This window comes from Microtus ochrogaster, chromosome 4 (assembly GCF_000317375.1).
Source record: "Microtus ochrogaster isolate Prairie Vole_2 chromosome 4, MicOch1.0, whole genome shotgun sequence".
In the NCBI taxonomy this organism is placed as follows: domain Eukaryota; kingdom Metazoa; phylum Chordata; class Mammalia; order Rodentia; family Cricetidae; genus Microtus; species Microtus ochrogaster.
This window is the reverse complement of record NC_022011.1, coordinates 41,462,036-41,486,492: the sequence shown is the minus strand read 5'-3', so window position 1 is coordinate 41,486,492 and position 24,457 is coordinate 41,462,036. Positions and strand designations below refer to the sequence as shown.

Genomic DNA, 24,457 nt, shown 5'->3' with positions numbered 1-24,457 from the left:
TTCAGTGTGTTCGGACTGATATTGATCCTACTGCACGTGCTGGCTTTGGGGGGACCTGGGCAGTTTGGACGCTCAACTTACTAAACCTGGATGGAGGTGGGCTGTCCTTGGACTTCCCACAGGTCAAGGAACCCTGATGGCTCTTCAAGCTGATGAGTGAGGGGGACTTGATCGGGGGAGGGGGAGGAAAATGGGAGGCGGTGGCGGGGAGGAGGCAGAAATCCTCAATAAATAAATAAATTTAAAAAAAAAAGAAAATAAACGAAGATGGTACAAACGTCAAAAAAATTCATGCCTTTCAGTAGGTTTTTAATAGCTTTTATTTCTGGACTTGAAGACAAAGATTCCTGTAGCAACTGACTCTAACTATTTGTATGCAAATAAAATCATATGTAAAGTTATATGTAAATAAAATTTTACCTTTAAGAGTTTTAATTACATTTATTTTCATGATGTTTTTATTCAGTAGAAATGTTTTCTTTGGGCTGGAGAGATGGTTCAGAGGTTAAGAGCACTGGCTGCTCTTCCAGAGGACCTGAGTTTAATTCCCAGCAACCACATGGTGGCTCACATCAATCTATAATGAGATCTGGTGCCCTCTTCTAGTGTGTGTATACATAATAAATGAATTTTTTTAAGAAATGTTTTCTTTATACATTTCTCCACTATCCTTCCTATCTTCCTATGTATTAGCTGTTTGAAAAACAATAATCTCTCTAAACATGTTTGTGCACACTGACATCACTCGCTAATGTAAACACGTTTGTGTAAAGTGACATCACTTGCTAATGTAAAGACATTTGTGTAAACAGACATCTCTCGCTAATGCTGTGTTGACATTGCTTACTTTCCACTCCTAAGGTCCTATTTACCAACACTTTTAAAGCATATTTTAAAAATGTATACATGCAAGTCAGGTGGTGGTGGTGCACACCTTTAATCCCAGCACTCAGGAGGCAGAGGCAGGTGGATCTCTATGAGTCTGAGGCCAGCTTGGTTCACAGAGCTAGTTCTAGGGCAACCAAAATTACACAGAGAGACCCTGTCTTGAAAAAATAACAGAAAAGAACATGCAAATATGTATTTCAATTATTTTCACAGCACACTCCTACCATCTGGCCCCTCCCAGACAGATTCCTCTATCCCTTACTGCAATCCGTATATAAACTGCATACACTTTAATACATACACAGCATCATACTGAGTCTAACTAGTGCTGTGCACACATGCATGGGGGCAGACTATGCACTGGGGCACAGTCAATGTATCAGGGACCACACCAGTTAAAAAACTGACACTTTTCCCCTGGCAGCCATCAACTGCCAAAAGCACCTACAACTTACCAACACCTTTATATTTGTCAGAGGGCTAAAGGTCTCACTGAAGGCATCTCTTACATGTGCCACCACAATGACAAAAATGACTAATACTGTCTAACCACCTGGCACATTTACTTCAAAAGAACCTCTGTGAAATTGTTCAGCTGGGCTGTGAAAGATGAATCTAACAAAAACAAAGAAACTTTGCCACCATTTCGGCAAAAATGAAACCACACAAGGAGAACACCAAAACACGAAGCTTCTTACATATGCGTACACCAGGAGCTCTCTTCACCCCCGTGTCAAGCTTTTAGCCACGGAGAGATAATTGAAGTTTCTAGTTTTGTATCAGTTTTTGTGCATGGACTCACAGTATCCCCAGGAATGACACGAACACAGTGGCAAAGGTTGACAAAACAACTCCTTGGGTCAAATTTCACAGTTTCCAGTACTTGTGTAACTTAGCACACAAACCTTTAGCATTCTCAAACATGGCAACGTCCAGAGCTCTTTCTTCAGCTGTGGCAAACAGAAGAACAGCAGCACAGGCAATGTCACTGTTTCTCCACAACAGCTCCACTGTGAGATGGGAGTAATGACAGATTGATTTTAGGCTGCTTAGCAACACACCCGACCTCCACCCACTAGATGGCAGTAGAACATTCAGAGTGATAAAATCCCCTCCACTATCAAATGTTCTTGTTGAAAGTCTGGGTTGCTGTGTGCTTGGCTTAGGATTCGTGGAGAAGGAGGTCTGCGTCCCTATTAAAGATAGAGCATTCAGCAGGCTTTTCGTGGGTGCAATTTGAAAACTGTCACCACCACACCCTTCTTCTGTACATCAGAGGTTCTTGACCTTTAGGTCACAATCCCTGGGGAATTGAACGACCCTTTCGTAGGGGTCACTTAATACCATTGGAAAACACAGATATTATATTACGATTCCTAATAGTAGCAAGATTAGTTACGAAGTAGCAACGAACATATAACTTCATGGTTGTGTTTCAAGATGGAAGATCTCCACCACTGCTCCATCACCATGCTGGCCTGCTTGCTGCCATGCTTCTGGCCTGGATGGTCATTTTGTGGATATTAACTAGCTGGAATTCTTCTGAAAAGAACAGTGGGGGCACTTTCTTCTTACAGTGATTCAGTCAACTTACAAACGCTTTAAAATTAGAGATGCGTGGAGCTGAAGTGTGTGAAAGCCGGGCGTAAGCAGAAAGTGTTCGCTGTCTGCTCTGGTGCCCTCCACTGCATCAGAGCCACTCTGACTCTGAGAAAGTGAGTGGTGACCTGGTTCTAAGGGGGTGTAGCCCAGAAACAGAGGAGTTCCAGATCTGCAGGGCTGGTTCTAGCTGATCTGAGAGTTGGAGCCCAGTCTTGGCTTTAGAGTAGAGGCAGACTACACGTCACAAACTTTAGCACTGGAAAAAAGCCTAGGCTTAACCCAATTAGAGTATTTATCTGTTTGTTTGTTTGTTTGAAATGACACAGTGGACACGAACGCATGCTTGGATTGACACTGCATGAAAAAGGAAGTCTGTAATTCTACTTCACTGTCCCAAGGCTGTTTTCCTGCACTTTTCACTGTTACAATCTGAGAGCCAAAGTGGTATTTATATTCATTCACCAAGCATACTCATGGAGTCCACACACGTTCGAGTTATCACACAGTGAAAAACAAACACGGAACAAGGAAACATGAACAAGAGAAGTCCAGTTAATTGAGGGGAGATATTAAAGGCAGCCTATTAAGTTTGCTATTTTGTAGATGGCAGCAGACCAGCTGATATTTTTGTATAGAATCAGGTCAATTTCTCATATCTATATTCTCAGGTGTCTAAGACAAGATTTATCAGGGAAATTTTTTTGTAAACTATACCTTATAAGACTTCGGGAGCATGCATGGGGTCGCAATCTCAACCATAGCTGAAGAGTTATTAGCAACTGACGGATGCTACAAGACTCAGTTTTCTCTAGGGATGAGGTGAAGTTCTTGAGAGGTGACTCACACTCCAGCAGACAACCCAACACCCATACACATACTGACAGCACTAAATAAACTCGGCTTTACAGAACAGACAAAACAAAACAAAATATTTATTTGGGAGGGAAAAGGGGGGCGGGTAGAGTGGAAAAACTATAGGACAGGAAATGAGGAACCTGTTTGACCAAAACACAGCATAGCCCAGTCAGTGATGGTGGCACACACCTTTAATCCCAGCACTTGGGAGGCAGAGGCCAGCCTGGTCTACAGAGCTAGTTCCAGGATAGTCAAGGCTACACAGAAAAAGTCTCGAAAGAACAAAATAAAATAAAGTGAAAATATAAATAAATAAATCCACTACATGCACATATGAAATTTTCAAACAACAGAAACGTTGTTTTTTTTTTAACGTTGTATTTTAAAACGGAGCTGTAATTTAGTTAATCTTTTAGAGTCATGTTAGGAAGTTATAGAAATAGCAACAGTGGAGGCTGCCACCTCTGCCTGAGAAATTCCTCTGGTTCCTTTTTAAAGGTGATGCGCACAGTGTTTAGTATGGGTTGCAAAAGAGGAAGCTAGCAAGAAAGAACAAACAAATAGCCTTGCTAGGGTTTGGGTGGACAAAAAGAGCTGGCGAGAACGAAGCCACCATGCCCTGGTTCATCTTTCAACCCTGCAGACAGGTCACAGTTAATATAAATTAACTATATTGTAGATTAAATACAATCGAGAAAAATGACTTTGAACTCTCTTCTGAAGTCTTCAAGGCTGGAGGCACACCCAAGGTTTTCACCATGCTATACCCCAGAGGTCTGTATGAAGAAGGAAAACAGCGCAACATGAAGCCAAATGAAAATAAGAGCTACAAGACTCCCTGAAAATTTGTGTGCGTTTCTGGAGAGCTACTGACAGGACCGGTGAATTAACTCTGGAACAGCGTAATCTGGCAATGGACCGGTCTGAACGGCGCTGCGGATGAAGGGGAACAGCCCTGAGCTTGAGCAGTAAGTCCAAGTCTCTGGTTGAAAAGGCAAGTAGACGCGTATCAAAACAATGAATAGAACGGAATCTCAGCAATTTACACATGCTAAACTATTACATAACATTTGAACTTTGACTAAGAATGGATACAACTTCCTTTCATGGCTAAATGGATCTTTGTGTGGGTTGCTTTTCTACTGCAAGACTGTTGTGGCGCACAGTGATAGAGAGGGGAACATTATTCAAATGAAAGTAAATACCGCCCCCTGTTGGAAATCACCAGAATTTCCTGTTAAGTGAAATTATCTCTGCTTCTATCATAAAACAGCAAGTGCTTAATGGTGCTCGTAAGGTTCCTCTTCCATCTTTAGCTTCTCCACTCCAGACTTTTGCACAAGCCATAATGAACTACATTTGTGTAATTCTTACGTCTTCTTCCAACAGCACTGAATTAATTAATGTCCAGCTCATTGCAAGTTCTCTTCTCCGATTCTTCCCGGGTTCTCTTTACCAAGCAAATCCCTGCAAGTCAGTTAAATTCTTCTTTCAGAGTTAAGCTGAAAACCGATTTCTAAGAAGTCTTTCTTTGTGATAAAAACAATTAGAGCATACTGAGAACTTACTAAATGTCAGATATTATTCCAAGTTCTTTCGAATCATTAAAGTTTCCGCTCATCGGGAAAACTGTAGGAAATGGAGATGATTGCCTGTTACATGGGAGAAGAAACTGAGGCAGAGAGGCAATTCCCAAAATTGTCAGAAAAATGAGACAGGAGTTAGTGGTAATGAAAGGAAAAGTTAATGCCCGACTGGAGGAGAATAAAGTAGTTAAGAAATATGCTGGAGGGACTGGAGAGATGGCTGAGCGGTTAAAAGCACTGGCTGCTCTCCCAAAGGATCCAGGTTCGGTTCCCAGCACTCATAAGACAGCTCATAATGGTCTGTAACTGCATTCTAGGGAATCCGATGCCCTCTTCCGGCCCCAACAAGCAGCAGGCATGTACGTGGTGCAGACAAACATGCAAGCAATGCAGGAAATGCAGAAGGCAGCACGTTTGGGTATCCCCAGGTCAAGTCTCCGCAAACACTTCTTGCTTTAGTTCCCCTGTGCTAACGTGAGGACAATTCTCAGGCTCCTAAGGCTCCCTAAACCTCAAAGTGGCAGCTGGAGCCCATGCAATTCTTTCGCGCAGCCACGTCTGGCTGGATAGGTTCCCAATTTTGCCTCCGAAATAGTCGGGTACAGGATGGGGTGCTTCGAGGCAGCCTTCCACCATCCCAAATCCGAATGGTGTGGACCCCCCATCACTGGTCCCTCGGTTGGGAACTCAGGGACAGGAGTGTCCCGCCTCCCTCACTGCTGCGTTGAAAGCCTCTCCTCACAGACTCGGTGCCCAGAAAGCTGAGCACAGCCCGCCCGCCAGCTCCACACCCGAAGCTGAGCGAGCCCGCCGGCGGCACGAGTGGCGGGAAAAGCCAGCCCGCCCCACCCGCGAGCTCCTCGGGGGCGTGGACAGGACAAGCCCCGCCCACGCCCAGCGGCTCCTCGCGGCAACCGGCACAACACAGCAAGATGGCCGCCGTGCTGCCGGTCGCCTGAGGGCGGTATCCGAGCGTCTCCGCGTCGCCTCTCCGGCGAAGCTGTCCCTCCCGGTCCTGCGGCGGTGAGTGTGCTTCGGCGTCCGGACCGAGGGGGGCGGCAGGAGGCAAAGACCGGAAGGCTGCGGCCCGGCTTGAGAACCGCCGGCTCGGGACGGATTCGGGGAGGGGGCGTGTGCTTGGGAAGGGATTGGACGGGAGGGAGGGGAGGGCAGGGGGCGGGCGCGCCGGGCCCGCGTGGGGTGGGGAGGGGGAGGGAGGGGAGAGCAGGGGCCGGCGTGGGGTGGAGAGGGCACAGCAAGGGAAGGCGGGGCCGGAGAGGGCAGGCGCTTGGAAGGATGGGGTCAGGCTGAGAGGAAGGGGGCCGGGGCGCGCCACTGTCCCCCGAATGCTGCACGGAGACGGGCTGGCAGTCCTGCGGGCAGCCTAGGAGGGAATGTCTGTCGTACAAGAGAAGCAGGGACCCGTGAGTGTGGAAGCCACACTTGATTCCATCACGGTGCTCTCTCTAACCTCAGCGCTGTGGCTAGGGGCATGTTCCCCTTTTAAAACTTTGTTTCACTTTTTTTCTTTTTAAGTTCTATGTGGATGGGGGGTGCACATGTGAAGGTAACAGGACAACTGTGGTGTCACTTCCTCCCTCCCCCCCCCCCAAGTTCCAGATACAGAGCTTAGGTCATCAGATTAGCACCAAAGATGCCTTTACCCCCTGAGCCACCTCAGTGGCCCCCTGGGCATGTTTCTTAACTACTTCCTTGATGTCTCAGTTAAGGTTTCTATTGCTGTGGTAAGACACTGTGACCAAAGCAACTTGGGGAGGAAGAGTTTGTCTTACAAGTCCCTGGTGCAGTGCTCTGGGGAAAATCAAGGCGGAACCTCAAGGAAGGAATTGAAGCAGAAGCAGTAGAGGATTGCTGCCTACTGACCTGTCCCTCGTGGCTTGCCCAGTCTGCTTTCCAGGACCACTTCCTGGGGGCAGAACTGAACTCAGCGATCTGAACCTCTCCCTTTAATCATAGAATGCCCTACACACTTGCCAATAAGCCAGGTTTTGTTTTATTGTTGTTTTGTTTTTGAGACAGGGTTTCTCTATGCATCTTTGGCTGTCCTGTAGACCAGGCTGAATTCACAGCAATCCACCTGCCTCTGCCTCAGGAGTGCTGGGATTAAAGGTGTGCACCACCACCACCTGGCATCTACAGGCATATTTTGTGGATGCATTTTGTCAATGAAAATTCCTTCTTCACAGATTGTCAAGTTGACAAAAACCAGTCAGCACACTTGATCTGTTTCTTCATGTGTAAAATAGCCAATCTCTTCTGGGTGTTTGCCATGTTTCAAATACAGTTCCAAGTACTACTTAAGTGTAAAGTTATTTAGAATTTATGTAACTGTGAAAGTTGCATCCACACTTTTTTTTTGCATCCACACTTTAAAACTGAGCAAGTAACCTTATTGGAATAAATAATTTGTCTTAATGTCATATAGTAAATGAAAATTAAAGATTTTTTTTTTTTGATTTAGACCATGTGATTCTACAATCTAAGGTCTTGATTGCTTGTAAATGAGATTCTATTTTTGTTTGTTTGTTTCTTTTTTGAGACAGGGTTTCTCTGTGAAACAGCCCTGGCTGTCCTGGAACTAGCTTTTGTAGACCAGTCTGGCCTTGAACTCACAGAGCTGTGCCTACCGCTGAGATTAAAGATGTATGCTACCACCACCCAACTGTGATTCTGTTCTAATATAGCATCTTAAAAGATTTAAATTTGGCAATATCTGGAGCCAGAAAGGTGGCTCAGAGGTTTAGAGCAGCGACTACTCTTCCAGAGGTCCTGAGTTCAGTTCCCAGCCATCTGTAATGTGGTCCGGTGCCCTCTTCTGATGTGCAAGCATGTATGCTGACAAAACATCCATATTCATAAAATACGTAGTTAAACAAATCTTTAAAACATTGGCAGTGTCTTTGGCTTGTTTTTCCTGGTTCTTTCAGGTAATGCGCCTTTATTGTTGGCACAGCAGGTGATTCTCTACTCTCTTGTAGTTTATAGTCTGATAGAAGAAGCAGTACATCGGTAGTTTCACAGATCCAACTGAATGAACGTTTATAAGACCCTGAGTGCAGAGTCTGCAGTGCAGGGACATTTGTCTTCTCATACATTCTGAGTGTAGAAACCTGGCCTCTTAGCTGTGTGTCTTCTTAGAGTTTAACATACTCCTAAATTTATAAAAATTGTTCAGTGAAGTTGGATAGATAAATTAGTACAAAGGGATGAGAAGTTTGGGGTGTGAGTGAGATGGGAGGGAAGAAATAAGGTTGTAAATAGAGGAAGGTGTACTAGTCAGGGTGTTACACCGAAAGGCATATTCTTGGGTAATTAGGTTGAATGCAGATGAATGGGTGGTTTGAGCGTGTGTTTGAGTGGGGAATGTCAGTATTAGAATGGAGAAGGGTGTGGCACTTGCTGAGTTGAGAGAAGCAGGTGGGGAAGATGGGATAGAGAGATAGTTATAAGATAGAGTATTAGAATTGTAGAGAAATGGGGAAGGATACTGTGGTGTTTGGGAACTGGGACAGAACTTGTGGAGAAACTTTACAGTTTAAATAGTAGTGAAAAAATAAAAGGCAGAAGTGGGCCGCACAGAATGGGCATTGGCTTTAAAAAAGGTTGGGCTGGGTTAGAGACCTGGAAGGATGGCAGGGTCTAAAGACAGGACTTCAGACAGCTAAAGAGAAGATTTAAATAAGCCAGAAACCAGAGGTGTGAAATGAAGAGAATCAGAGGGAAAATCTAAAATGTTAAAGGGCTAAGGGAAAAGTGTTGGTGTTGTTAGAGCAGAACAAGTGTCTAGGTTTGTGGTGGTAGGATGAGTTGTGTGTTATAACTTAGTCACATGAATCTAATTGTCATAACACTCCAGTGGCTTTCTCTTGCTCTGTTGACCATCTGCTGGGCATTTAAAAATTGCTCTCCAGCCCTCGGCTTGTTTTCTTTATTTTGTTCTTGACAACGCTAGCCCTACCTTTCCCTGCCTTCTCTTTCCCATGGTTTCCATTTGTTCATTCTGCGCTCAAACTTCAACCCACTGCAAGCAACAACTAGGGTCAGAATTCCCTGTTTCTTCCTTAAGAAATGGGCAGCTATCACCAAAGTGATCTAACTCTAAAGACTGTGCTAGTGACAAGTCTTTACAGAGGGTTTGCCAAGTGCCAAGTACTGCAATAAACTTGTATGGTCACATTGAAAGAACTGAATACATACTATTTCCTGTTTTACAGATGAAGAGTTGTTTTACCCAAAGTTCCACACTAATAGGATAAGCCAACATTTTAATCTTCCTATGATCCCCAAACCTGTGCTCTTTGTTACCATGTCACATAGCTAAATGAGTTTTGGGGGTTCAGATCATATTTTGCATCATGTCCTACAGGGCACATGATGTCTTACACAAAACAAACCTACTTCTATCTCAGTCCGGTATTATATCGTTAGTTCAGTACACACACGTGCACACATACACGCACAACTCTCTTACACACCCTCTCTTTCTCACACACATACACCACTAGTTTAAATTGCTAATTTAACATATATCTATACTTTTTCTCTCATTTTCTCACATGTAACTAACCATATAAGTCAGAAAATCTCCCAGAGTCACAAAACTGCTGTTTATGATATCATCACAAAGCTTTTGCTCTTTATTTTAAAAGTTGACTAAAGCTGGTCAGTGGTGGCGCACACCTTTAATCCCAGAACTCAGAGGTAGAAGCAGGTGGGTCTCTGAGTTCGAGGCCAGCGTGGTCTACAAAGTGAGTTCCTCAAAGCTACACAGATAAAGCCTGTCTGGGGGGGGGGAGTGTAGATAAAATAACTAAAACAACAAAACCCCATTTGTGTTTAATATTCTTTCATGGAAAGGGATCTCTTGCTCATACTAGTGATTCCATGCTAAGGTGAACTGCCATTCTCCTTCAGATATGAATAATACACTCAAGCCTGAGAAACTAAACTAGGTTTAAACACTTAGATAAAATGTATTTACTCCTTGTGGTAGTTTAAATTAGAGGGCCCCACAGGCTTATATGTTTGAATAGTAGGCCCAGCTGGTAGAACTGTTTGGGAAGGGTTAGGCGCTATGACTTTTTGGAGGAGTAGTGTCACTAGGGTGGGCCAGTTAGTTCTTCCTCTGTTTGTGGATAAAGATGTGGGGTCTCAGCTACTGCTCCTGCACTACGCCTCCCTGCCTTCATGCTCCCTGCCATGATGGTAATGAACTAACCCTCAGGAACTGTAACCCTTGATAAGTTCTTTCTTCTCTAAGTTGCCTTGTTATAGAATCTTGTCAAAGCAATAGAAAGTAACTAAGGTTCTCCTGAATAAAATTAATTAAGGGGTGACAAACACTTTAGGTTATAGTTTTCATAAGGCAAGAAATCCCAAACAAAACAGGATGTATAGGCCCATACTCTTACATCTTTTCCCCTGTTTCATAGCATATCTGATATTACAAAAATAGAATAATGTATATCACATACTATAGATGTTTCCTTTTTTCTTAGTTTTGTTAATAAAGCATCCGATATCTGTAGGCAATTCACTTATTTTGTATCCTACATCTTAGTCTTCTTTCCACATCTTCAAAATTATAAACCATCTAGAATTCCTCTTATCAAATGCTAGTGATCACTAAATTATTATGAAGTCCTGTTACCTCTCCTGCCAAGTAAAACTTATGCTTATATAGTCATAGAGTTAGAAATATATTCTGTAGATTCCAGAAACATTTTCATAAATTGTAACATGAAAGATGAAGTGATGGTTCTCAAGTTCCAGTGCCCCCACAGGTCCCTCCCTAAATTGCCATAGCGCCTGTAAAATCTGGATATTGGAATATAGACTGTCTCATAGGGGAACCGTCCTGGGGAGCCAGGGTTTGAGAATGGAGACGTGGACAACACAGATTTCTGTCCATAGGGCTGAAATGGAACTGAGGTGCAGGAACGCTTCATTGGCTGCAGATTAACATTTGTCTTACTTGAAAATGGTTTGACACCTTAGCAAACCTGTAAGTAAGTTGAACTGGACCAAGACTCAGCTATTTGTTTTAAAAGTATGTTGTTAAATTGGACTTTCAGTTTAGTTGGTACATGAAGGTTGTATTTGGCTATATAGAAATGTAAGGCCAAAGAAATGCAACCTCAAGCCGGGCTGTGGTGGTGCACACCTTTAATCCCAGCACTCGGGAGGCAGAGGCAGGCGGATCTCTGTGAGTTCGAGGCCAGCCTGGTCTGCAGAACATGTTCCAGGACAGCCAAGGATACAGAGAGAAACCCTGTCGGGGGGCGGCGTGGGGGGGAGAAAAAAAGAAATAGAAGAGAAAAGAAAGGCAATCTTAGACCAAATTCAACATATGTAAAGATACATATACATCATTTTATTTTCAATATCCGCTTCTGATATCAATTAATCATTGGACTGAAACTACTTTAACTTAATATACTATTACACTAAACTTTTTATTTCCAAAATTAACTGTATTTGAGAGCTGAGGGTATGCATTAGATTATCCAAGGTGATATTTTAAGGGGACAAAGCAAACCTAGAGGAGTGCTGAAATTTAGGCTAAGTAGAAGAACATGAACCAGCAAAGAAGGCCACGGAGTAGCAGAAAGACAAAAGAAAGCCAGTAGAACACGGTGTCACAGACTGGGTTCTAGGAGGAAAGGGTGCTTATAAGCATTGCTTGTCCAATATTCCCATATGTGACCCTGCATGGAAGGGACCTGTGAAAAGTTTGTGCTGGTAAACTGAGAAAAGAAGTTACAAGTCAGACTCTGACCTGAGCATGTGTCACGACAGGTCTTCCAGGGTCTTGTCCCTGTGGAGGCGTGATCAGCATTCAGACAGCACCTGCTCCATAGGCTTCCATAGCCTTTGAGTTCACAGCCTCATAGTCTTAGAGCTCCAGAGATAATTTAAGATGCTTCATGGCTGTAGAGACTAACCTTATTAAATATATTGAAAACTCTTACAGGTTTTGATGGCCATCTGGCTTTATTCTTGCAATGAAGAAAGGCTCTGCACAAAACTCCAAAGCAAAGATGCCACTGTCCTCTCATTTTTCTGGGCCATCATCTCTTACGTCCAATATGAGATCTAGGTCACTTTCGCCTTTAATTGGATCTGAGATGCCACCTTTTCATACTCCTGGACAGTGGTCTGCACAGACTGAGCATACAGATGAAAACACCATGCTTTTGGAGTCCCAGCACCATAAAGGTACTGCTAAAAATGTGTCTGCTCTCCTATGGAAGTAGAGATGGGAAGTACTGAGCTTAGATGTGGGTCCCAAACAGAACACACACATCTTTCTTTTCTTTAAACTGCTTCTCTGTGAGCACACCGACTTCCACTTAGGGAGCATATACATGTCCCACCAGCCTTTTAAGTTTTTTCCTTTTTCTTTTTGTAATTTTATGTCCATTGATGTTTTGACTGCATGTATGTCTCTGTAAGGTGTCAAAAACCTTGGAACTGTTTACAGACAGTGTGAGCTGCCTTTTGGGTGCTGGGAATTGAACCTGGCAGAGCAGCCAGCCCATGCTCTTAACTGCTGAGCCATCTCCCCAGTTCCTTAAGGTTTTTTTCTTAAAAAAATGTTCTGCTGATCTAGTTTCTGTTTTCAGAAATGCTTTATTCTTTACTAGGACATGAGTCAACTTCTGCTGACCTGAATACTTAATGGTTTATGTTAAAATCTTTCAACATTAAGTTTATACTCTACTGTGCAACTTTACTGCCTGTAGGTGTTTATTATTTCTGAATTGATTGTTATTCCAGAATATTGGTTTTGTCAAGAGACTTTTTTCTTTTTATAAAACACAATATGGCTTTAACAGTCTTTGACAACACTTTCCACAAAGGCCATAAAGGAAGGTCTGTTACTTACCAAGCTGATACCTTATGTCCATAAAAATGATATTTCCTATTAAATAAAGCAACAAATGGAAAAATCGTGTTCTGCAGCAAATCTTGGTGCTGCATATGGTTGAAAGTGCAAGTGAAAACACTTGCACACAGGACCTGCCTCGGGCCTAAGCTTGATCTCCACAGAACTGATCTCCACACATTGCTGTGGTCCAAGTGCACCTTCACACACACACAGAGAGAGAGAGAGAAAGAGAGAGAGAACATGTTTGGAATGTATTTGCTTGAGTTGACATTTTGAATTTGTGCTATATTAGTTGCAGAATATTGAGCATATAATTTAAAATATTTATTTATTTTTATACATGGGTGCCTTGCCTGCACATGTATCTATTCACTGTTTATGTCCCTGATGTCCTTGGAGGCCAGAAGAGGGTGTTGGTTGTGAGTGGGCTGTGTGGGTGCTGGGATCAAACTCATGTCCTCTGAAGAGTAGCCAGGGCTCTTAACCACTGAGCCATTTCTCTTGATCAAAAAGTTTCTATAAATGTGGACATTAGTAATTTTTTCTTCAAAGGTTTATACAGCTTACATTTTAAATGTAAAACATTTATTATAGAGCCCCAACTGTAACTTTTTCATAGTGAAGTGGTATAAAGTGACATCCTAAGGTACTGTGATTAGCCAGATACTGTCTGTACATATGCATAGATTAAAATTTCTTTACGTATAGCGTAAAAACAGTTTGTATTTTGTGATATTTATACTTCCTAATGATCTGTTTCTGGATTTTAGGAGCTGATTCATATGTAGGAGTCCGGTATATTACAGAGGCCCTCATCAAAAAACTCACTAAACAAGACAACTTGACCTTGGTAAAATCTTTGAACCTTTCACTTTCTAAAGATGGTGGCAAGAAATTTAGGGTACGTTTCCAGCAATTTCTAAACATAACATTGATTTTATTTTTTTATGTTTTTAGGAATATCTTTTGTTTTTTTCCTTTAATGGTTTTGTTTTGTGTTTTGTTTTTGGTTTTTGAGACAGGGCTTCTCTGTGTAGCCCTGGCTGTCCTAGAACTCACTCTGTAGACCAGGCTGGCCTCAAACTCACAGAGATCCGCCTAGCTCTTCCTCCTGAGTGCTGGATGCAGGCAACAAAAGAAGGCACTATAGTTTTAGCTTCTATGAAGATTTTAAAAGACAACTTTTTAAATGCTAAAAGGAAAAAAAAAGTCTGGCAGTTAGTGTTTGCAGCCTATGTAATACCATTCGTGTAATATAGAAGACCTACAATTCAGTGACAGAGACAGTGGAAATTTGCAAAGGGTATGAACAGGCAGTTCAGAATGGATCTAAATGACCAGTATTAACTTGAAACCGTGACCCATTCATTATTTTCAAATAAAACAAGAGTTTGGAAGCATTTTCTGTTTTGTACAGCCAATGGTCAAACTTTGAAAGCTTTCACTATCCCAAAGGTCTGAGAAAGAGGTGTTCTCCTCTGCGTGTGTGAGCACAGAGAGCAAGTATGGTTCAGATGTGGTTGTTCTCTGGTCAGTAACTTAGTTTATAGTCACTGAGTTTATACTCAGTACCCAGCAGTCCTGCTACTCTTTCATTCCTAGGTATAATATGCTTATTAAGCATTATTTAAATATAAAATTTAGAAATGCCTAAACATCTCATTGGAGATTGTCTAAATAAATTATAGTGCAGTATACCATGAAATAACGTCAGATTTAAAAAGTGATTTAGAACCCTATGTGTTAAAATGTCTCAGTCAGTGTTCTGTTGCTGTGAAAAGACACCACGACCAAGGCATTTCTTTAAAAAAAAAAAAAAGCATTTAACTATGGGTTTGCTTGCAGTTTCAGAGGCTAATTTGTTTCATCATGGCAGGGAGCATGGCAGCAGGCAGGCAGGAGGGGTGGTACTGGAGAGGTCACTGAGAGCTTTTCATCCTGATCCACAGGCAGTAGGCAGAGGGAGAACTAGACACTGGGCCTGGCATGGGTTTTTGAAACCTCAAAGCATATCCTCCAACAAGGCCACACCTTGTAATCCTTTCTTGACACCTCATCAATTGGGAACTAAGCTTGAAATATATGAGTGTATGGGACCAGTGTCATTTGAACGACCACACCATGGCATATTTTTTTTCATGTTAGTTTCAGTGAAAACCAACTTTAAAGTGTATTATATAGTATAACCTCAAGCTATTTTTAAAATTCTGTTTGCTGTGTGTATGGACAGAAAGGAATAGAAGACCCTGAGTGTGTACACATTAGCCTCTTAATGGTGGTTCATCAAGTGGTGTGATTCTTCTCGTTTTAGTGAGCGCAGAAAGAATGTTCTGTGTGTCATTTGAAGACTTAAATAGAGGACACTCAGGTTTCAGTTGTGTAGTTATTGAGGAAAAGGACACTTGTGGTAGTTTTAGATTTGTAGAAATGAAATATCAAGTCAGTATGTAGTCGCTCTGCAGCTGTTCCATGCAGCAGACATATCAGCCTAAGGGGGCGGATACAGAGGTGAATAAACTTAGCTTGTAGTCTGAGAATCTAGAGTTCCGTGTGAAAAGTGTCTAGGGTTAAGTGTGAGCATAGGGAGGACCGTGGGATATGGGTTAGGGAGGCCAAGCCAAGGTGAAAGCCTAAAGGATCTGTTGTGCTAGAAAAGACCCGAGAGCATGAGGCATGGAGGCTTCAGGTGGAAACGGCAGACAGCAAAGGATGATAAAAGTGATGCAAAATAGCCAAAAAAGAGGGAAACAGAAATCACAGGTTTTTCAAACCCACCACGTCCATTCTTTCAAGGCCTCTGGAGAGTATTTTGTTTTTAAGATTTTTTTTTCTTTGTGTGTGTGTGTTGCCTGCATGCCTCATGCCTACAGAGGCTAGAAGAGGGCACTATATCCCCTGGAACTAGAGTTACAGATAGTTGTAGTAAGCATGTGGGTTCTGGGAATCAAACACAAGTCCTTTTCTAGGGCAGCAAGTGTTCTTACCTGCAGAGCCATCTCTTCAGACCCTTGTCTGTGGTTTTTGTTGTTTTTAAATTGGCCTAGTGTTCTGTGTTCCTGGATGTACACACAGCTGACTCATCTGACTTCGTGTGGAGTCTCTGCTGGGTGTGCTTCCTCAGTGAAGCCTTATCTTACCACCCAGTTGTAGCCACACACCCTCTCCTCTCTCTCAACAGATTTTACTTAGCACCCAGTATGTGCCAGCAGTAGCGCTTAGCAGTGTACACAGCAAGCAGTCTGCTCTCTAGGACTCTTGCATACTGTTACAAGAGGTTTTCTTTATTGTCTTCTTTGGATTTTGTGTTTGTGTATACCAGTAAAGCCAAGAAATCCTATTTTCCTTATCTGCCACTATATTTCATGTACATAGAACTACTCCTGGCACATAATCCACGTTTAGTAAATATTTACTAAATGGATGATAACGGAGAGTCCGGGATGTGCTCAAAAGTGTATTGCCTTACCAGTACAATAGCAGTAAATGGGGAAGGCAGGAAAAGAAGTGTAGACAGTTCTTGTGAGTGTACTCATGACAAATGAGGGAGATAGGAGGAAGGCTCAAGTGAAACACCAGTACAGTGCAGTGCGCCTTGCTGATAGAGAAACACTGTGGGCGTAGTGAATATGAACTGTGCAATGGGGACAGGGCCTGCGTCACGGCTATAGCCTTGCTGTGCAGTATCACACTTTGTTCATATTATCCATGTAATATATACCTGTTGTAAACTGAGGGGGGGCGTTAAAAAGTGTAGTACTTAGTTTGGAGAGAGTAAACTGTCTTTGAGAAAAGTGGAAGGGAAGATAGAAAGAGAAACGGAAAAGTTGAAGTCAAGGGCGCAATGGTGAGAGAATTCTTGTTGAGTAGTTTAGGCTTCTTACTGTACAGGCATTGCTGAGGGTCAGGAGAATATTGGCAGAAGCTTACTACTCATGGTCAAGGAAAGTGGTAGCAGGGGTTGTCCAGGAAAAGTGTTAGGATTTGCTGATCCAAACAGCTTCTAGTGCACCTGCCTCAGTGTGTTTATATGTCAAGAGTCTGATGCATAAAGCATTTACCATTTATTTCCAATTAGTACATCGAAAATTTGGAAAAGTGTGTTAAACTTGAAGTACTGAATCTCAGCTACAATCTAATAGCAAAGATTGAGAAGGTGGACAAGCTGCTAAGATTACGTGAACTCAACTTATCATATAACAAAATCAGGTGAGTGACTGCTTCTTTAGGTAGCATTGCGGGGCCTTCCTGTCAGCAGTAGACTGAGGTTATCCGGGTCATTGAAAGAGTCCATTAAAGGGTTATATTCTGGAACTTGTCATCTGTCTTCATGTTGCAGCAGCATTTAAGTGTGGGGTAGTATTTTATTTAGCACTGTTAAAGCAGGTATATTTCCTCTTTTTAGCAGTAACTTTGTCTAGATGTTATCCGTGAGTTCTTGCCTTATTACATAAGTAATATTATGTGAAGACAGTGCCATTTTGATCCCAAAGATATTCTAAATAATTTGATCTTGTGTATTTATCCTCATGTTCTTTGCTCATAGCTACAAGAAATAACACTGTACATCTCATTTCTAATTCAGATATACATACAAATATACAACTACTGGGAGAAATAAATGTAGTCCAACCTAGTGATGACTAACACTGTGATGGGGAAGATGCAACAGAAATCAAATCTGGGAAATCTTTATACTTTTTTCCCAGCTTAGACTTTTTAAATATGATGGTCAGCAAATCAAAAGACAACAAGCGCAGGCCTGGAGAGGTGGCTCAGCACCCACGGTGGCTCACAGCTGTAACTCCCGTGTCAGAGAAAGCCCACACCCTCTTCTGGCCTCCTTGGGCACTGTATACTTAGGCCACACGGACAAATACATGTAGGCAAAACATATATACACATAAAATTTAAAAAAGGTGTATGTGGGGGGAGATAACAACCTTAATAATGAGAGAAGTTCTAATTAAAACAAAAATGAATGTAAAACAAAATCCTGGCAAATCAAGTTCACAATATAAAAACTTTCACAAGAGTTATCTAATGAAAATAGAGCAGCGCAGGAATATTTGGTCAGCATGGTAAACTGACCAGGGAATGAAATTGACAGCTAAGTTGCAGGTACTGTGACGGATGTGCTGCCAGTGGGAGCTGAGTGGGCTGAGCGGGAATGAATGCATATATTCATAAACACAGTACCACTTTAGAGTGTGTGTGCAGCTGGCATAGTTCATCTTTGCTGAGGACAGTTTAATTATTGTGGACATCAGGACAGCACCACAGCTCACAGTGGTGTTCTGTTGAGTGTTCCAGTCTCAGGGGTGCGTCCACGGGCACCTCTTCTTTCCTGTGTTAGGAGATCTTAGAGTGTGGTAAGGTGGGCAGGACTACAGGCACACTCCTGAAGGGTTGGCACTTCAGCTCTCTGGGGAAATTTGACTTTGGCCATTTTCTTTGGTTGTCATTGAGGAAAAAGTTAACTATAGTTATGGAAAGAAGTTCGGCAGCTGAGGCTATTTACTGTAAACTGCCATGAAAGAACTTAAACATTTTAAGACTAAGTTTGATTTTGTACTCTGATTTCCAGCAAGATTGAAGGACTAGAAAACATGTGTAACCTACAAAAGCTGAATCTAGCAGGAAATGAAATCGAGCACATCCCAGTGTGGTTTGCAAAGAAGTTGAAATCTTTGCGAGTCCTCAATCTGAAAGGCAATAAGATATCATCGGTAAGTATTCAAAGTACAAGATTTATTTTTCCTCAAACTTAAATTGTTCAAATTATAAAAATCTTTGTCCATGTTTATATTTTATATTGAACATGGTCCCTCTCGTGCCCAGTACCCGCTCTTTTCACGCCCCTCCTCCTCCTGTTAGTACCTTAATCTTCCTAAAAAAAAATTTATTCAAATTTTTTATTATTGGGAAAGATATTTAGAAGTCTTCAGTTGTTTTTAAAGAATGATATTTTTAACGTCCTTATTTGATTGACCATATGCCAAATTCAGATATGACCTAGAATTTGTTAGTATAATTAAACAGACTCATCTCATTTTACAAAGATTCCATAATCAAGAATTGATCTCTTAGTATTTTCTTATCCATCATTTCATTGCACCTTCTTATATTCTTGTTGCCTAGTGCCAAATGTGTAATACATATGCAGTTCTATCTATTTTAAACTTACATTCTGAGGTTCTAATTCGATTTCCACTTTTCAGGTAAAGTCTTAATTTAATTCATGTTTAGTTAGAACATGCCTTCTAAGCACCTAATGAGTAAATATGGCACCTAATCAGTGTTATGTTGGGTGTGAGGACTGGAGCAATCGTGATATAACTTAACGATAATTGTCATAGACTGGAAATGGGAGGGCATGACCAGCTACAGGCCTAGGCTGCCCTAATGTCACCTCGGAGAGTTCTTTGATTTTTATGGACTGTTTAAACTAGAGAAGATAATTTCTGTATGGCCTCTTTACAGAGATGTCAGGAGGGTCAGGTGGCACGAGAGACACTTTTAAGACAAAGAGTGACTAAGACTGTATTTCTTATACCTTCAAGTGTGAAGACAAATTAGAACACACACCTTTTTCCCATTTTATTGTTGATTGTCTTGCTTGTTTACACGGAGCTTGTCGTGCGGCCTTTCTCTGTGGGTCAAGCACAACTCAGACTTGCAGCTCTCCTGCCTTCACCCCCACATGCTGGCACTGCGGCTGTGTTCTGCCACACTTGGCATTTATTTTTATAAGGATCTGGGGAGGAGACTCCATTTCACTGCAGCTGCTCGAGAGCCTTGGAGTCCAGGTCTCAGCTGTTCTGTAGGTCACCTCACAGGCTGGCAGGAATGAGCAGCCATGCATCATACCCAGAGTCTGCTGAACAGCAGGAGAACCGTTCGGTATTTATTATTTGTAATCATACATCATTTTCTCATCTATTTGTTTGGCATTGGCATCATTAAAGATAATATATGTTTATCTGGGAGAAATATGTACTTGTACAAGCTATTTAAGCTAAGTGTTTCTCAACCTACATAAGTCCTTAGAATAAACAAAAGTCTTCAAATAATGTTAGTATCTATACATATTTTTGTGTTTTTCACTATCAACTATAATGCCATTATCTCAAAATTTACCAAAATTCTTCATAGCAGTTCATTTTATGGTTATTTGATGAATACAAAATAAAGACATTAGTTTAGACTAATTTAGACTTAGATTGAAACCCCCATTTTCTTCAGTTACACTAGGCTCTGAGCTAAGGCAAGTCACATATTTGAATCTTGAGTTCTTCAGCTCTAAAATTCAAATAAGATGTCATGGCTTTGAAGACCCACAGAGAAAATGCATAAGACTGTCTGATACACCAATGCTCATAGACTCCTTTTCTGTCTCTTTCTTACATTGCTAATTTGGGGCAGTAGGTTTTGTAAGTAGATTTCTGTACATGTTAAAAGCAATCCTTTGTTAGTTTATGATTTTAAAGTGAATTATTCCAATACCACTGTTGTGCCATTTCAGCTCCAGGATGTAAGCAAGTTGAAGCCACTTCAAGATTTGACTTCTCTAATCCTCATTGAAAACCCGATCGTGACCCTTCCTCATTATCCCCAGTTTACCATTTTCCACCTCCGTTCTCTGGAAAGTCTGGAGGGTCAGCCAGTAACTACTCAAGATAGACAAGAGGCTTTCGACAGATTCAATTTAGGTAAGAGATACTTAAAAATCAAACGAAAAGCTAAACTTGAATGAGGAAGGAACTTACCTTTAGAAGTTCTCTAGAGGGACAGGGTCTGATGAGATGGCTCAGAGGGTAGAAGGCATTTGTTGCTAGACCTGAGGACCTGAGTTTAGTCCCCAGAACCCACTTGGTGGAAGGTGTGAACTGACTTCTCCAGGATGTCCTCTGATCTGTATTCTTATGCTATGTCAGGTGTGCATTCCTAACCACCTCCAATAAACACACAAATATTTAATTTTAAAAGGTACTTATCACTACATCTGACATTTTAAAAAAAAAGACAAATTATAAACTTTATAATTCTACTAAAATTTGCATGGAAAATGACCCCATAAATTGATTAAGCAAGTATCTGTTGAGCATATACTATATACCAAAAGTTCCCAGCCTCAAAAGTGATCTCCTGAATATGTGTGTGTTGTTTGTGTATCTAAGGTGTGAGAAGAGAAGGAAAGGTGAGCAGCCAGCCAAGAAAACAGTCAGTTTTACATGCTAGCAAGATCAGAGTTCAGGAAATAGTTTCCAAAGCCCAAAAAAGATTTCAAGAGTGCAGATGTCAACTTGGTGAATGGGCTGACACATGAAGCAAGACAGGCACAGAGGTAGCTTTAGAATTGCTTTGGGCTGGGCACTGGTGGTGCACACCTTTAATCACAGCATTAGGGAGGCAGAGGCAGGCTAATCTCTGAGTTTGAGGTCAGCCTGGTCCAGGATGACTGTGACAACACAGAGACCCCTGTCTTAAAAAACCAAAGAAGAATTGCTTTGGATTGGTTTGATGTTCTTGCCCAGAGAAATTCAAGAGGGATGGGAACTAATGATAGATATTAACAGATTAAAGAATGGAAAGAAGATGTTTGACAAAGACTTGAAATTTCTGTACCAACATTAGTCTTCTAATACTTAGTAATTTTTTAAGTTTAAAGGTAAATAAAAGATGCAAGACTAAACATTCACCCACAGCTTCAAGACCAGGAAATTGAAAGAAACAAAATGCAACTTAACCTCAAAGTTTGTAGTTATGAAATAGTGTTTCTAAGTAAGATCAGAAGGAGAGACAAATCCCACCTTGATTCTTTTAGTTCATAAAAATGAGTATCATGAGATTAGATTCTGAGAGACAGACAAAGGTCATTGATCATCTTTTGGTAGGAGGGACAGTTTCTCCATTAAAAAAGAGAAAATAATTTGTAGGTGTTGGCGCTTTTGTTGTCTTGGAAGTAAGAATACAAAGTCATCCCCTTAATGCAGTGTGAAGCCTAGCTGAGAAAGACTGGATGGAGTGTGGGAAGCTTGAGGAGAAAGGAAGGTGTGAGATGACCGTGTTAGAATGTTGAGAAGTCAGCCTCTGTTTAATCTGAAATTGAAATTGAATCTGAAATTGGTGTTCATCTACTTTTGACAAAAATGGCAGTTTCACACCAGTGAAGGCTTAGTGAAGAAAGGCACTTTCTGAGCAAGCCTTCTGACTTGAGTCCCATTCTGAAACCCACAAAAAGATAGAAGAGATCTAGCTCCACAAAGCTGCCCTGTGACTTCTTTGTACACACTCTGAGTTCCTCTGTGTGTGTGTGTCACACAAGTAATAATTATAATAAAGATCCCTTCCAATTACTACTACTCTCCGACCTCTTAGGATAGGTTGGATTCGTATCCAAGGTGATCATACTTTTCCCAGACCCCATGGCATTTACTTTTCAAAGCAGACTCATGTTGCACTGTTCTTAAACTTCTTTCACTGTCACTCTGGGAAGCACAACTTGTTTTCCAGGTAGAGAATATAATGACAAATTACCTATTACATTATTATATTATTGACAGAAGAGGTGGAAAGACTGGAAAAAGACCTGGAAAAGAAGATGGTGGAAACAGAAGAACTTAAGAACAAACAAGCAAAGTTTCTTCAAGAAATAAAAAATCAAGATAAACTAAACAAGTCGTTAAAAGAAGAGGCCATGTTACAGAAACAGAGCTGTGAGGAGCTAGAGAGCGACCTCAACACAAAGAATGAGTTGGTAAGTCTGTTATATGTCGCTTTGGCTGTATTCCATTAAGGTAGAGAAATTTTGTTCTTAAATTTAAAAACACAGCCGGGCGGTGGTAGTGCACACCTTTAATTCTAGCACTTGGGAGGCAGAGGCAGGAGGATCTCTGTGAGTTCAAGGTCAGCCTGGTCTATGAAGGGAGTTCCAAGACAGCCAGGACTGTTACACAGAGAAACCCTGCCTTGAAAAACAAACAACAAGCAAACAAGTAAAACACAATCCTGACTGTAGCATTGGGAAGATGACCAAGGCTTTGCGAAGTGTAGTTGACTGCAGTATGGTACCCAAAGGCTGATGTGTGAGGTAAGGTGTCCAGCAAGAAGGGAAACATGATGTGTCACACTAGAAGTTGGCCACATTGCTTAGGGTATGTTTAAAATAGCTTTACAGAGAAGACTAGAGATTGTCAGAAGTTTAAAAACGACAGAGTTATCTAAAGGTTAAACATAGGCACCGTATGTCATGGAAACTCCTTTTCTGTAGAAATGGTAGCAGTAACGTGTAAAAGGAAGCCCATGTACATGCACAAAGACACACACACACACACACACACATGGATATATGACATGCTTCTTATTAGCAAAATTTCCAGTAACTAAAGTGTCCATCATTGGATATCCATGTAGCTGAATAGCTTTAATAAGCTGCTAAGATGAAGCCAGACTGTCTGTACATGGAAAGGTCCTGGGCGTATTTTCCTGTGTGAACAATGCCCAGTGGAGAAAACAGTGATTCCAGTGTGAGCCTGCCCAGAGACATGCAAGATGGTCTATTTGGGGAAAACAGCAGACCTAGGAAATTTCCAAGCTGACCTTTATGTATCTCTGTAAAGTCTAACTTTTTATAATTTGACTTTATAATTGAAATGTGGAGAAGAACATGAAAATGTAGAACACTTTTGGCCAGAAGGCAGCATATTTTGAGAAACTTGAGAGCTCTGGAGAGGGTAAAGGAGATAGTTGTCCAGGATGGAAGCAGCTCAGGGAGCTGTCACACAAGAAGAGTTAGAGCCTCAAGAGATAAATTTAAGATCTAGCAGGTGCGAATTCAGGAGACATGTTTTCATTTAGTGTTGAATCTGATAGCTGTCTTGAACAATAATTAGAATACATCTGCTGTCCTGAAACAAGCAGACATTAGCTGTGTGCTTGTGCTTCAAGAAAGATCTTGTTTGTTTGTTTTGCTTTGCTTTGCTTTTCTGAGACAGGGTTTCTCTATGTAGCCCTCACTGTCCTTGAACTCACTATATAGTCCAGGCTGGCCTCAAACTCAGAGATCCACCTGCCTCTGCCTCTTGAGTTCTGGGATTAAAGGTGTGCGTCACCACCACCTGACCAAGAAACCTTTCTAACACAGACAATATCATTTTGTAAGTTTATACACACACATATTTGTCTGTGCACATGTGGAGGTCAGAGGACAGCTTGCAGTTTTCCCTTCTCTCCTTGTACCATGTGGACCCCAGGTATCGAACTCAAATCGTAAGGTTTGAGGGCAAGTGCCTTTACTCACTGGGCCACCTTGCCTTCCCATTTTGTTCCTTTTTCTGTATTTTTTGTTATAAGTCATATTATGCTCTTCTGCAAGTTACACTATTCTTATTGTTAACATTCTTAAAGCACTTTTATACATAATTAACATTTATTTTAACAAATTCAGATCACAGAAATAAATGCAGTGGAAATGAAGGCTCTTTCTTCTACCTCACTCCCCAGGTGTTTTGTTTTCTATGATTCTGTACTGTATATGTAATAAGTACACTATACAATGTAATAATTTTGCAAATATTTTTAAAAGGATTTTTTAATACATATATGTATCTATAGA

The 24,457-nt window shown here is 41.5% G+C and overlaps 1 protein-coding gene across 1 annotated transcript in view; it reads left to right on the top strand.

The window, feature by feature from the left end:
• Positions 1 to 5,820: 5,820 nt before the first annotated feature.
• Positions 5,821 to 24,457, top strand: part of Cntrl (centriolin) — an 85,266-nt gene continuing 66,629 nt past the window's right edge. Inside the window, exons 1-7 of the mRNA XM_013346058.2 lie at positions 5,821 to 5,954; positions 11,926 to 12,170; positions 13,614 to 13,744; positions 16,919 to 17,049; positions 18,428 to 18,569; positions 20,366 to 20,552; positions 22,407 to 22,600. Coding sequence (XP_013201512.1) covers positions 11,957 to 12,170; positions 13,614 to 13,744; positions 16,919 to 17,049; positions 18,428 to 18,569; positions 20,366 to 20,552; positions 22,407 to 22,600 — 999 coding nt within the window. The 5' untranslated portion in view covers positions 5,821 to 5,954; positions 11,926 to 11,956. The remainder of the gene's footprint in view (positions 5,955 to 11,925; positions 12,171 to 13,613; positions 13,745 to 16,918; positions 17,050 to 18,427; positions 18,570 to 20,365; positions 20,553 to 22,406; positions 22,601 to 24,457) is intronic.